Source organism: Cheilinus undulatus, linkage group 14 (assembly GCF_018320785.1).
Source record: "Cheilinus undulatus linkage group 14, ASM1832078v1, whole genome shotgun sequence".
Lineage (NCBI taxonomy): Eukaryota > Metazoa > Chordata > Actinopteri > Labriformes > Labridae > Cheilinus > Cheilinus undulatus.
This window is the reverse complement of record NC_054878.1, coordinates 26382365-26395270: the sequence shown is the minus strand read 5'-3', so window position 1 is coordinate 26395270 and position 12906 is coordinate 26382365. Positions and strand designations below refer to the sequence as shown.

At 39.1% G+C, this 12906-nt stretch overlaps 1 protein-coding gene across 4 annotated transcripts in view; it reads left to right on the top strand.

Annotated features, from left to right (window-relative positions):
* snx9b (sorting nexin 9b) overlaps nt 1-12906 on the top strand; it is a 29064-nt gene that overhangs the window by 4090 nt on the left and 12068 nt on the right. For 2 of the 4 annotated variants that reach the window (XM_041805058.1, XM_041805059.1), the window contains exons 3-6: nt 2968-3042; nt 4489-4623; nt 7751-7828; nt 8849-9011. In XM_041805058.1, coding sequence (XP_041660992.1) covers nt 2968-3042; nt 4489-4623; nt 7751-7828; nt 8849-9011 — 451 coding nt within the window. The remainder of the gene's footprint in view (nt 1-2967; nt 3043-4488; nt 4624-7750; nt 7829-8848; nt 9012-12906) is intronic. The other 2 variants (XM_041805060.1, XM_041805061.1) reach the window with 1 other exon arrangement.

Here is a 12906-nt window from a genome sequence, read left to right as displayed (position 1 = left end):
TTAGTATAGAAATTAGAAATTTCTCTGGGTTTGAAAACTGTTGTAAATATTTAAGTAATGTACTCAGCCAACATATATGTAACATAGGAGCAGTCTTTTTTTATTAAGTAGACAGTGAAGTGGAAAAATTGGACATGTTGTACCTTTGAATGATGCCAAAAAGAAGTGGCATCTGATCTTTAGGTATATCTGTTTACCTTTCAGTTAGTTTGTACTTAAATGCTGTTGTTATTTGCATGGATTCAAAGTACAAGTGACATTAAATTCAAAGTTTAAGCTCAGTTGTAAGAGTCTGCGTGACTCTTCTGACTCATTATTCATAACAACCAGCAGTCGTTTGCAGTCTCTGATCACATGATCTCAGGTTGTATATAGACGATGTGTCTTAAAAACATGCACAGAGGAAGGAAGGACAGTGGAGTGGGAGCAAACATGATGTCATCACAGCGAGTCACAACAGTTCAAAGGTCTCTCTCTCTCTCTCTCTCTGTGTGCTGACCTACATAGTTTTCTAATCAAAGTCACTGTTAAGCCAATCAGGACCAACAGTGTGAGGATGACAGAATGTACTTTTCCTTCGTTGAATAAACTGACTGTGCAGGAATTTGTCCTGTGAGCTATTAGTGTGTTTATAGATAGTTTAGTAATCTGGTTATTGTCAGCTTTTAACTTTAACCTGAAATGTTTCACCATCAAATGATGAACCAAAAACATGAGCTAGAATTACAGAAAAAGACGGTAAAACTTTTTCTCTGTGTTAATGTGATTTCTCAGGTATTCATGCACAAATGCATGCCACTTTGAAATGATAATTTGAGGCAATGAAACATTATAGTATCAGTCAGTATATCTACTGGAGCACCAAAGGAAACTTTGATGTGCTCTACTACTAAAAATGTGTCAGCATTGTCAGGGTGAGCTGCAGTTGTGAATGCAGCATTAACTGGAACATTTACAGCGAGTGTTTGTGGGGAGAAGTTGATGTCATTCACATTGAGTGGAGCCGCTCTGTTTAATTCTCTTTCCACTGTCCCCTTTTGGTTGTATTATGCTTTCTAGTGTTGCACTTCTTATTGATGTTTACCCTTAAAGAGTTCCCATTATTAAGGACTGGTGACAACTATTTGGAGTTGTATGAGCGTGTCTGAAACACACAATCTCTGGCTGTAAGTTACAAATGTGTAAGGCAGTCTTAGGAAATATTCTCCACTTCACCGGCCAGTTTTGCCACCTAACTGGTATTGTTATCCCATTTTTGCATTGTTATCCCATTTTTGCCTCCTAAACCATTGTTGGCACTTTCTGACCCCATTTCACCACATTAAAACCCCTTTTAACACCTTTTTTCTGCTCATATTTGACACGTTTAAAGAATTTTTGCCACTTTTTATCCCTTGTCACCTCTTTTCTTAGCTATTTTTTTCTTCCTCTTTTTAACCTATGTTCACCATTTTTAACCAAATTTTCCTAATTATCATCCATTTTTACCACTTTTAAAACAATTTTCCCCACTTTTTATTCCCCTTTCCCCACTTTCCCAGCCATTTTTGCCTCTTTCCACTCGACTCAACTTTATTTATTTATTTATATAGCACCTTTCATACATAAGACATGTAGCCCAAAGTGCTTTACAAGGAATGGACAGACAGCAAAGATCAATAAAATCAAAAAATAACAAAAGACAGGAATAGGATAAAACAAATTGAGGAAATAAAACCAATACAGTAGAGAGAAAAAAAAAAAAAAAAGTCAATAAAATACAAAACCATCGATTAAAAAAATGATAACACTAAGATGAATCAACAGTAAAAGATTACCTCATGTGAAAGCTTTCCCCTTCTTTAGCCATTTTCACCAAATGTTACTTTTCCATCCATTTATACCTCTTTGAACCCATTTATTGCCACTTTTAGCCCACTTTCCCCACTTTTTCTACTTATGTTTGCCAAATTTAAACAACTTTTGCCAATTTTTGGTCCCTTTTCACCAATATTCCTGGCAATTTTTGCCCCTTTCCCTCTTTTTAACCCATTTTTGTGCCATTTTGAACCAAATTTGACCAATTGTCATTTTTTTTAAACGCATTTATTTCCACTTTTGAACACCTTTACCACCTTTTCTACATATTTCTTTGCCACTTTTGACACCTTTTCACCACTTTTCCAAGCCATTTTTGCCTCTTTCTAGCCCCTTTTCTGCTACATTTAACCAGATTTTTTCTTCCCAATGTACACCCATCTTACCTGTTTAACCAGATTATTACCACTTTCACATTTTCATCACTTTTTGGCCCATTGTCACCACTTTTTAACCCCTTTTCACCACTTTTTAACCCCTTTTCACCACTCTTTGACTTATTTCTGCCGTAATTCCCACATATTTAATCATTTTTTCCCTTAATGTTGTTTCAGTGTCCTTAACTTATTTTTTTGGCTTCCTGCATTTGTGCACATTATAGCGTGGCTATGTAGGGTGAGAAATGAAATACTGTTATCACAGCCTATATACGATGAACCATGATTTTGCTGACCTCCATGGGCCTCCAGTTTGGCTGGGCCCCAGAAAACTCTCAACTTTATCCCCCCTTATGGGCAGCCTTGGTTGTAAGTATAGGCAGAAATTTTTATATCTGCCGCTAACAATAATTATGTTTTTTAAGCTAATATCTGCTGATACTGATACCATTGCCAACAATATGCATAAAGCTGCATATTTTATATAACTGCTTTAAGTGTCCCATCCTTTTAAGAATGAATAGTTTAAATCTTTTCAAGTTTAATTCAGAAACAGGTGAAAATTGGTGTTTGCAGTCTCACTAGTACAATTGGTTTGGCTGCAGCAGTGTTTCACAATGGCATAAATGAATATGATATTTGCAGGAGTGTGGTCTGTTTGAGTTCTCTTCATGCCTGGATCAGCCTCAGCTGTTTATGCTAATATGCTCTTCTGGGTCTCCCTCTATTTCAGAGCATTGGAGGTGGCTGGATTGAAGCACAGAACTCCAGAGGAGAAGTTGGGCTGGTGCCGGAGGACTACATCGAGGTGAGATATGTATTTTTTTTAACATTTGCATTTGTTGAAAAATGCTGTGGAGCATCTGTTATCATGCTCTGTGGTAGGGCTGGGAAATTGATCAAGGTTTAATTTCGGCTGATTTTGTCCAACTATTTTGGACACTGAAGGACATCACCACCACCTCATAAACACAGTCATTTATTTTTTATTAGTCTGTTTATTTTTAAAATAAAGTTGCTATTGTTTTATATTTTTAACTTATTTTCATTCATTGCTTGTTTTTCAAAGTGTTCAGAAAGTGGGGCACAGATGGCCCGGTTGTTAGGTTGTGGCCTATGTAAGCAGGTGGCCTGGGTTCAAGTCTGGCACTTTCACCACATGTCACTCCCCAAGTTCTGGTCTCTAGCTCTAGCCAGTGTCCTATCCCTCAAATAAAGGTAAAAAAAAAAAGCCCCAAAGGAAATTAAAAAACAGGTGTGTACCAGAAAGTCAACACACTTATACATTGCTAATGTTGTCAGATCAATGGCAAATCATGTTTTATAATTGCAATCTCAATACCAGTCAAAATGATAGTGTTTGTGATTTTAGCTGGAATTGAGCAGCCCTGATCTGTGGTTGAGATGCGCAGTCTGTGCCCTCTCTGTGTCTCTCTCATTAGAAAAAGTATTTGTCATTACTGTGGAGGATGTATTTCGGCAGCCTGCGGTGCTGTCTCTTGCTTTAAACTGAAATCACAACAGGATGTGCCTCCTTTAGGGTTTTGCTGATGAAGATATTTGCGTATGTGTGAGTGTGCATCCAGTTTGATCCAGTAGCTTTGACTACATCATGGGGATGTGATTCACTATGAAGACATTCAGAAAGAAACACAGAGAGTTGCATTTGAAAGAAAAGTGCAGACTTTTCCACTGTTTAGCCTGGCTTTAAACCACATTAGTGGCTCCATCTAACAATGCAGTGTCTGTGTAAACAAGAGACAGTTTGATATCAACCATCTGCTTTACTTAGCTAGTGAGCTTGTGTGGATGTGTGTTTGTCTGACCTTAAGTAACCTCATCAGCTGCCCCTGCTCTGTTTTGATTGTGTTTCTGAGTCATTAAAACCCACTGATGGCGATTTCATTCGCTGCTTATGTAATACTATCAGGACACAGTTTTATTCTTGAGAAACTACTTTGTATTTCAGTGCACACTGCTGCATTAAAGGTCTGCAAAACAAAAGAAGGCTGGACTACAAAAATACCCATAGAGGAATTTAAATATTAGTGATAAAGCAGATAATTCAGTGTCAAACCCGTCTTTGTTCCCATCCTGGATGAACAGAGAAAGTTACAGAGAGGACAAGGAATGTCACGAAGACCTGATCACATAACCACGGAAGAATGCATCTTTGAAAGTCATTAACTCACCCATGAGTATCTGGATTTGATCTCATATTGGAGCTGTTGTCTTTCTTTTTTCTCATTTGTAGTTCAGTAAGCCATCATTTCCATCGATCCCAGCAGCAGCACCCTCAGCACCTGCCCCAAGTTTTGGAAATGTTGCAGCTCCAGATCTGTCCATCTTTGATGCCTACGCTCCCCCATCTGCACCTGCACAAAACCAGGTAATCCATTGAACAGGGGCTGTCAAATCTCAGATACTTGGATACTTTTAGATCCTTTAAATACCATGTTTTTAAATTATACAATCTCTTCTTTTCAAGGTGTATTTTTAGGGCTTTTATTGCTTTCTTATAGAGTTCTGACATTGGATAAATTCAGAAACAAGGATGAGAGAGTAGGGAATGGCATGCAGTAAAGGAGCCACAGGTTGGACTTGAACATGGGTGCCCGCATACATGGGACTCAACTACTAGGCCATCTGCAGCTCACAATCTCTATTTTTGTCTTTTTCAAACAGACAAAGCTGAGGAGCTACACTGCCTCAAGTTGCGCAAATGAATCAATGATATCTCATTCCCGGTGATTAAGAACAACACACTACCTTGGATGTTTAGAAATTCGATAATTCTTGCTGTGGTGTCAAAAAAGGCGTTGATATCATTAAATTTTTATTAGTATTTTATCAGGGTTTATATATTTTGTATTAAGACCACCCAATACCTGACCTGATGAAGGAATGTGTATGTTAAGTAAAGAAAATCATCACACTCCTCAAGCCAGAGTTGTAAATTGATGTACAGTCTTTAGTAGCCTTGCTAAATAAAGGGCCTTATTCTAACAGGATTTCACAGCTTTTTCACCCACTAAACCTGCACGAAGGAGTTAAATGCATCCCAACTGCTCTGCAGTGCAGACAGCGTCTCTGTATGGCGTTGCTGTGTTTGCCAATTTCAATGAGCCTGTATGCTGTCATTTGGGAAAAGCTGGCCTCTTCCCTTGCGAATTGGCCTCCTTTCAAAAAGCATTAAAGCCGTAGCAGCCGCCATTGTGAGCCCTACATGCTTGGTCTTTTTTGGTTTTAATGGTGCTCTACAATAATTTACCCAAATGCTACTTAGCATTGCAATTTTTATGGCAGTTCTCGCTACATTTTCAGCTTGTTTGTGTACAGGAAATAATGGAAGCTAAAAGGGAGCATATTATGTTGGAGTTGGAGCTTACAATGACAGCAGATGAGTTGATTTTACTGCAGTTACTGCAAAAAAGAAAAAAGAGTAGACATAAGAGGAGATGTACAGTATGGCTGCTGAGAGAGATGTGGATGAGGAAATGCATTTTTGGATGCCGTCAGTAGTTTTGACTAATAGAATTGCCAGCTACATCCATTAATCTCACTGTAGAGTACACACAATATGGCTGTACCCACACAGTACCCTGTGCAGCAATCACAGAGCTTGCAGTATGCATCATTTCGACACAGATTTAGAGGGGGTGTACACTGGCTACCAGTTTGAGCCTCTATGTAGGGTTTATACAGTGTATGCAATGGCGTAGCTTCGACAGAGGAGCATAAAACAGGCCTTATGTGCAGTTTCCACATACAACAGCTGCGCTGTGCTTTGCTGCTCTTTGGTTTTGCTCTAACTGAAGGCATGCAACCTCACGCTGAAAGCATGTCAAGGGTTCTGCATAATGAAGCACAGCCCTGATCAGCCAGAGACAAGAGGGCAGAAATCACAGGAGAACTGCAAGTTCACACAGGAATAGTATAATAGCTGGGGACTACTTTGTCTTTTTGGGGGGGATTAGCTGTTCATTTCAACATGATTCCATGATTTTATTGCTTCGGCCAAGGGTGGGTACGTTATGAAGTTAAAAGGTGAATGTTTGCCACAAAGAATCTGTGGTTTCATGTCAAATTCTGTGGCTTTTACCTAAAAAGTGAAATTTTCTTCATTTGTGGCACCGTAGTAGCTCTGTTACCCACTGACCTTCTGTTGACCTTTTGCTCGTGCTGCAGGATGAGACATGATGTTGACATGGTGATAATTTATGAGCAGGAGTCTGTGCTTTGTGTTGCATTTTGAAGTTACCTAATAATTTGTATGTTTTTCCGGCTGTTTGACTAGATCTGCTTCACATGGATATGCATGGTTTGGCAGCAGCCAGTGCTGAAAATAGACATGCAGTGTATCTCCAACAAAGCAGAGCAGAATTGTGCTTCAGGGATGTGCCCGTGCTGGACTGGGACGTGGGCAGTGGAACTGCTCTGATTGACTAGAGAGGGAGCAATTTGCTGGTGGATTATGGCGCAGCCGTTGTATGTGGAAATTGGAGGTCAGAGTGAAATATTACCCTCTGCTGAGAGTTGGTAGTAACTGTGCCACAGCATTGGACAAGTGTCAAACTTTGCTCTAACCTGGAAAAACAGCCTCTATATGATGTAAAAATAAGATATCCATGAATAAAGTCTATGAATGTTACTTTGACTCCTCCTTTATTAAAATAATCCTGGATTAAATGACCAGGGCTGTCAGCAGCTCAAGGATTCATCCTCATGTGTGGAGACGTGTGGAGCTGTTATGCATGACGAGGCTGGAAGTGTTGTTGTTTTCTTCTTGTCTTGCTTCATTTTGAACTGAGAAACCCAATACATTTTTCAAGTTTGGCTTTTCAGTAAATTCATAAAAGTTTCCTTTCCCCTTGTGTATCATCTTTATGTTGACAGAAAGGTGCTCAGACTGCAGCTCTGTGATGAGCAGAGGTTCACTTACCTCTTTGTAATCAGAGTACTCTATGCTTTCTCAGTTTGACCTTGAGACAGAGCAGACAGCTGGAGGAGATGATGCATAGTTTTTGGAAATGTAAGAGACCACAACCCATTTTTCATAGAACTGAGACCTCAGAGTGAAGCACCTCTCATAGTCCCATTCTCCCACTCCCTCTGTGTGATGGCTTATTTTGAAGAAAAAAGCAGAAGTGAGCAACAACAGTTTTACTGACGTTCATGAAGCATGTATGAACCTCAGAGATGCAGAAGTGAGAGCAGCTGCTGTTGAAGATATTCATCCTGGTCATGTATTTTATAACGGACAGTGGTTTTAGCTCTAGAAATGGAACCAAGAGGAAATAAGTGCAGTGAAATCTCTTGTCCTTAGCAGGCAGGAAGCTCCACAGCTATGAGCCATCTTGCTGGATCAGTAGAAATACAGGCACAGGAAATGTGTCAGCCTCCATCCCTCAGCTCTTTTCTCTCATACACACACTTACACCCAGCATCACTTTAACCCTTCCCTTGCTGAGTGTGAACCTTAACCACTGGCCTGTCACCTTCTTTTTCCTCTCAAGGTTGAAGCTGTGGGCTTAAGTCCCCAGCCGGACACCCCCGACACCCCAGTTTCCCCCTACCTTTCATCCCCTGATGAGGTAACCGACTATTCCAGGGAGGTGGATGAGGCCAGAGGCATGAAACGGAGGCCTCCACCCTCACCAAACCTCCCTTTTATGCCCCGTCTTTCTTTGATTGGCAAACTCCCCCTCCTACTCCTACTGCCTGCAGAAAGCATGATCTCAACTTCACTTTGCACTTCAGAACAAACACATGAAACCAATGGACACCTACACGTTATCACAGGTGTATGAATCAACACCATCAGTGTCAACGATTCTCATAGCTCACATGAAATCCAGTAATCTCACAGACAAATCATTAGACCAGAACACCAAAATTTACCTCAAATTTTTATCAAAATCTCACAAATAAATTCAGAAATTTGAATGCAGTTTTGAATCGCTAATGTATAAAACATCAATTTGTTATTTGCAGGAAAATGCTGTTAAAGTGTTCTTTCTTGCTGCCCTGCTGCTGTGTCAGTGTCATTGCAGACATTTTACTGTCATTTATTTACTGCCTTTTCTGTTTAAATGACCCTGCACTAGTTCTGTGTTTGGGCCCCTTGGTGTTTGGTAGCATTAAGCTAATATCACCTTACAAAAGCCACACATACATTTTCATGCATGGGAGGACCAGAACTTTATATAGAGGTCTAAAACATTAAATATGCATTGAAAACATTGCATGCAGTTGTGCAACAAGCTTGTAAGAACTGAAAAAAGAAACGTTTACAGATTATGAATAGGTGTATTTGTGCATGAGTTTGCACATTACAAGCATGAACATTTTTAAAAAAGCAGTGTTTTGTACTATTTTGATATTTGTTGCTACTGCCTCGGTTTAGTTGCATTTATCAACAGCACTAACATAAAGCTGATTATCTTTACAGATTTCTCTCTCAAGGCCAGGCCTGCATCATGTGCTTGAAAAGCATGTTGTTTATCACTGACAGCTTCTTGTTAAATAGTCTCCAAATAAGATTACACTACATTTAGTATCAGACATGCTTCTCCTTCTTTGTTTGTCAGTTTTCCTGATTCTTTCTCTTTCAGGCAAGTAACGGTAATGATCCCTGGTCGGTGTGGAACGCTGACCCCTCAGGTGGGTCCAACAACAACTGGGCGTCAAATCCAGAGGGCACCCAGACTGGGAAAGGTGGTGCTGACCCCTGGGGTGCAGTATCACAGGGTCATCCTCAGGCTTACCAGGGCCCAGGTAGGAATGTCTTCTCAGTAAGAAACCATTATTGGTTGTGGAGAAATAATACTTAAGCTAAGTACAACCACCACTTATGATCTTGGAATGGTTGTAAAATGACAAGTTTCATTCTTCTAGGGGAACTGGTGACTCAGTTTTGTTTTTTCTTTACCTGATGATAACTTCAATGAAAACTGAACCTAAAATTAACAGAAGAATTGCAGTTATTTACAAGTTATTATGCACTAGGGGTGCAACAATACAGTTAACCCACAGTTTAATTTGTACCTTGTTTTTTTGTACGTTGTTTTTGGTCCAGTTCTTTTTTTGATGGCCAAGGCTGTCGGAGTGTTCTTTTTTTTTCATTCCTAGGTGTTTTGGTGGAATTTTACAGGAGCAATAAGGGCTTAAGAGAATATCAATTAATTTAAATCATGGTACTTATAGATATTTTATTCTATATGGTCACCATTGGCTGCTCTTGCACTGAAGTTGGCAGTTTTTAGTGCTTTGTGTAACAGTCTGCACAAATCAGTCTACATCAGGCTGTGTTATAACATTATGAGCATAAGTTTGCTGATTGCTGTTAGTCAGCTGTAGGAATACAGACACAAGGAGGGAGAAAGGTTGTTTTAAGCAGTTATATCTTTAATTTCACTCAAATCTGCACAGAGATTTAATATATTTAATACAACAATGATACATCATCATTCCACCAGTTACAAGCACTCTGAGTGTGGTCCAATTGGTTTTCCCTGAAAGTTAGTAAGTGAGAGATGAGAGGTCTCTGGGCTGCAGCCACTCCCTGGTGTTAACTGAGGGCAGAGAGCGGAAGCTGCACCAAACACAATTTAAACTGTCCTACACATGACTATTTTGGTACAAACTTCTACCTATCATGTGGTGCATAGTCCTCTGAAACTTTTAAAAACCAAACAGAAATTCCACCTGATGCTTATTTCAGACCCTGGATTGAGTGTTAACTCAGGATGTTGAGTTTCTTTAAACCCAATGCACAGATTCACAGGCAAGCATGAACATGATGAAATAATGACACAGACCCTACCGGCAGGGGTAGATGCAACTTTTTAAAGGCTTTCCCATTCATTAGGTAATAACTGGGCATTTAAAGGAAACAAGGAATATTTGTTTCAGAAAATAAACCTTGTGGAGCTTTGCTTTAGATGAGAACACTCCTCAGTAAGGGGAAGTGACAGATGGAGGAGGGCAGAGCAACAACTAGCACACTCACAGGCTGTAAGTCTGTCTCATCACTGCAGGCTGAGAGCTCAACTGCCGTATCTGAGGTAGAAGTTGCGCAAGTTCAGTATGGTGAAAACAGAGAAACTGCATGATATGGACTTTGCCAAATGAAATAGAAATCATCAGGCCCTTGGACATGTCTCAAACAGACTGTGGTTGATATACTCAGGATCTCATTCTTTCGGTCATTACCCTGAGTTCATGACAAAAAGTTAGGGTTGGGATGAAGATCAACTGGTAAATTAAGAGCTTTGCCTTCTTGCCTTCCCTCTACACCACAATGGTCTGATGCAGTACTGCTGATGTTGTACCAATGCGTCTATCTCACGGTTAATTCTAACCTCACTCATGAAAAAAACCCGGAGATACTTGAACTCCTTCACTTGAGGCTTGAAGGGAGCAATCCACTGTACAGACCCTCAATCCAATCTCATTGCACTCAGTGACAAACCACTCCAATGCCTGCTGGAGGACCCCGGCAGAATAGGCCAATAGAACCACATCATCTGTGAAAAGCAGAGATAAAATTCCAAGGTCCTGGAAATCCTCCTTCTGACTGTCCATTCTAAGTAACCAACAATAATAAAGCAAAACAAAAGTAGTGTTAAAAACAGATTGATGATTCATGTGGTTGCAGGCAGGGAAACATCACACACTTTTAGAGCTTTTGATGAAAAACAGTTTACTTTGATGTTTATTTTTCTAAACAAGACAACATGGCTGAGATGGATGGTGGTTTTCTGGAGCCCAAAATATAACTGTATATCCCTTACAGAGTTGTCAGCTGTTTCTAATAAATAAATAATGCTGACTTCTGCAACCCAGTTTGATTATTGTAATTGTTTGTACATTTAAATCTACCTAGTCAGATGTAAGAGTACTTTTTTGGTTGGGATACTTTTTGGAACTTTCTTGATAGAAGTAGCTTGAACTGCTCCATACACAACTTGTATTAATCTTTAATCATTATCCACGTATTTGGTAAAGTATCTGTTTGGATGAGAAAGTAAGAAAACACCTGGATGTTTGACAGTATAAAGCGTATTTGGTATGTGGATATGCATCTTGAGCAAAAGACAGGCAATGATTTGAGTTCATGAGAATATTAAAACATGCTGAATGTGTAATGTTTTCCTGATTTTCAGTCTTGAGAAATGCATTTTATGTTCAGCAGGAAGATTACTGAACACATGTTTTGCAGAGGGAAATATAGGTCAACTTGTCCTGGAAAATAACACTTAGCAGATGGGATTTACTTCATGGACCAGCATAAGAAAAATATTCTCCAGTCAGGACAGAGTTTTATGTTGTTTTCTGAATTAAATGAAGTACTTCGGTTTTCATACTATTTAACTAATCTATTTAAAAATACTGTATCGCTCAGAGGCTTACAGATTTGAAGTGATCTGAATTCCCAGATGTGGCTCAGCTCAGTCTGTCTCTGGTCCGTGCCTCCGCACAGATGCTGCCAGCACGTGGAATTGGACGATCAAGTCATGATTCTGTTTTTGTCAGACTGTGGAAAAGTTAGCCTCATGCATGACTCAGAAGGACGGGTTACTGAACCTGTTTTTTAAATTCTGCAGTTGTTATTTTAAAAGAGAACTCAGGAAATAAAAGGCAAAAAGGACAATTAACAGACTTTTCATTTCTCTCTTTCTCTCTTGCCAAAGACATCTACCCATATCCTTACCTAATTGATTACACAGGTATCCTCTGCATCGCCTGTGGGGCTTTTCCTAATGTTTGTGTGTGGACTGGAATTAATATTTATGATGAGAGTCTCTATTAGATAACTACAGGAAATCATTTACAGTCTTAAAAGCATGTGCATGAATTATTGAGTTTGTATCTTGGTATTAATTTATTAACTGTACTGTGTGAAGGTTGAAAGATAGATTTGAGTCTAACCTCTGACATGTTTGAGAAAAGTGACTGAACTTTTGTTTGCATGAAGTAAATGCAGTGTATTCGTGATATCCAGAACCCAATATATTAAGGCACTGACATCTTTCAGATGTTTTTAGTAGTTTGTGTTATGAGTTTTATAATGAGATTGTGTTTTATCTGAACTTTAGCTAGAGACAGAGGGTTCTTAGCAAATGTCACTACTGTGCTCTAAAAACTAGGGAAATCATCATGATGGAGGCTTTGCTAAGCTATGCTAATAACCTCTTTGTGGGATTGTTTGCTTAGCGGATGTTCACTTTCAGTTTATTTATTACTAGGTTGTTTGATTTAAGATAATTCATTATTTTATGTGGGCAGAAAGGATCCAAAGTTATATTTAACTTTTAGCTCAAGCTAGCTCAAGTGATCCAGCCAGGTTAACTCCAACTTAACGCTGTGTTTTATATTTCACCTTGTTGTATTTTTTTAAATCAAATGTTCCTTTATGACTTCATGTAACAATATCTTTAATGATCAAACAAATGTCAAAAACAGTAGATAGGTAAAAAAAAAAAAAAAGCCAGAAGAGGAGAGGCATCTTGTAGTGGAGTAGCACATTTTCCAGTTAATTCTATTAATTATTGCTAAAATAAAATGCTCATGCTGATGATTGGCTAAATGCCAGTTATAGGTATCAATAATCAGAAAGGCCAATAATGGGTCTAACCCTACTTAAAAGACCGGTATTTTACTAGCATGC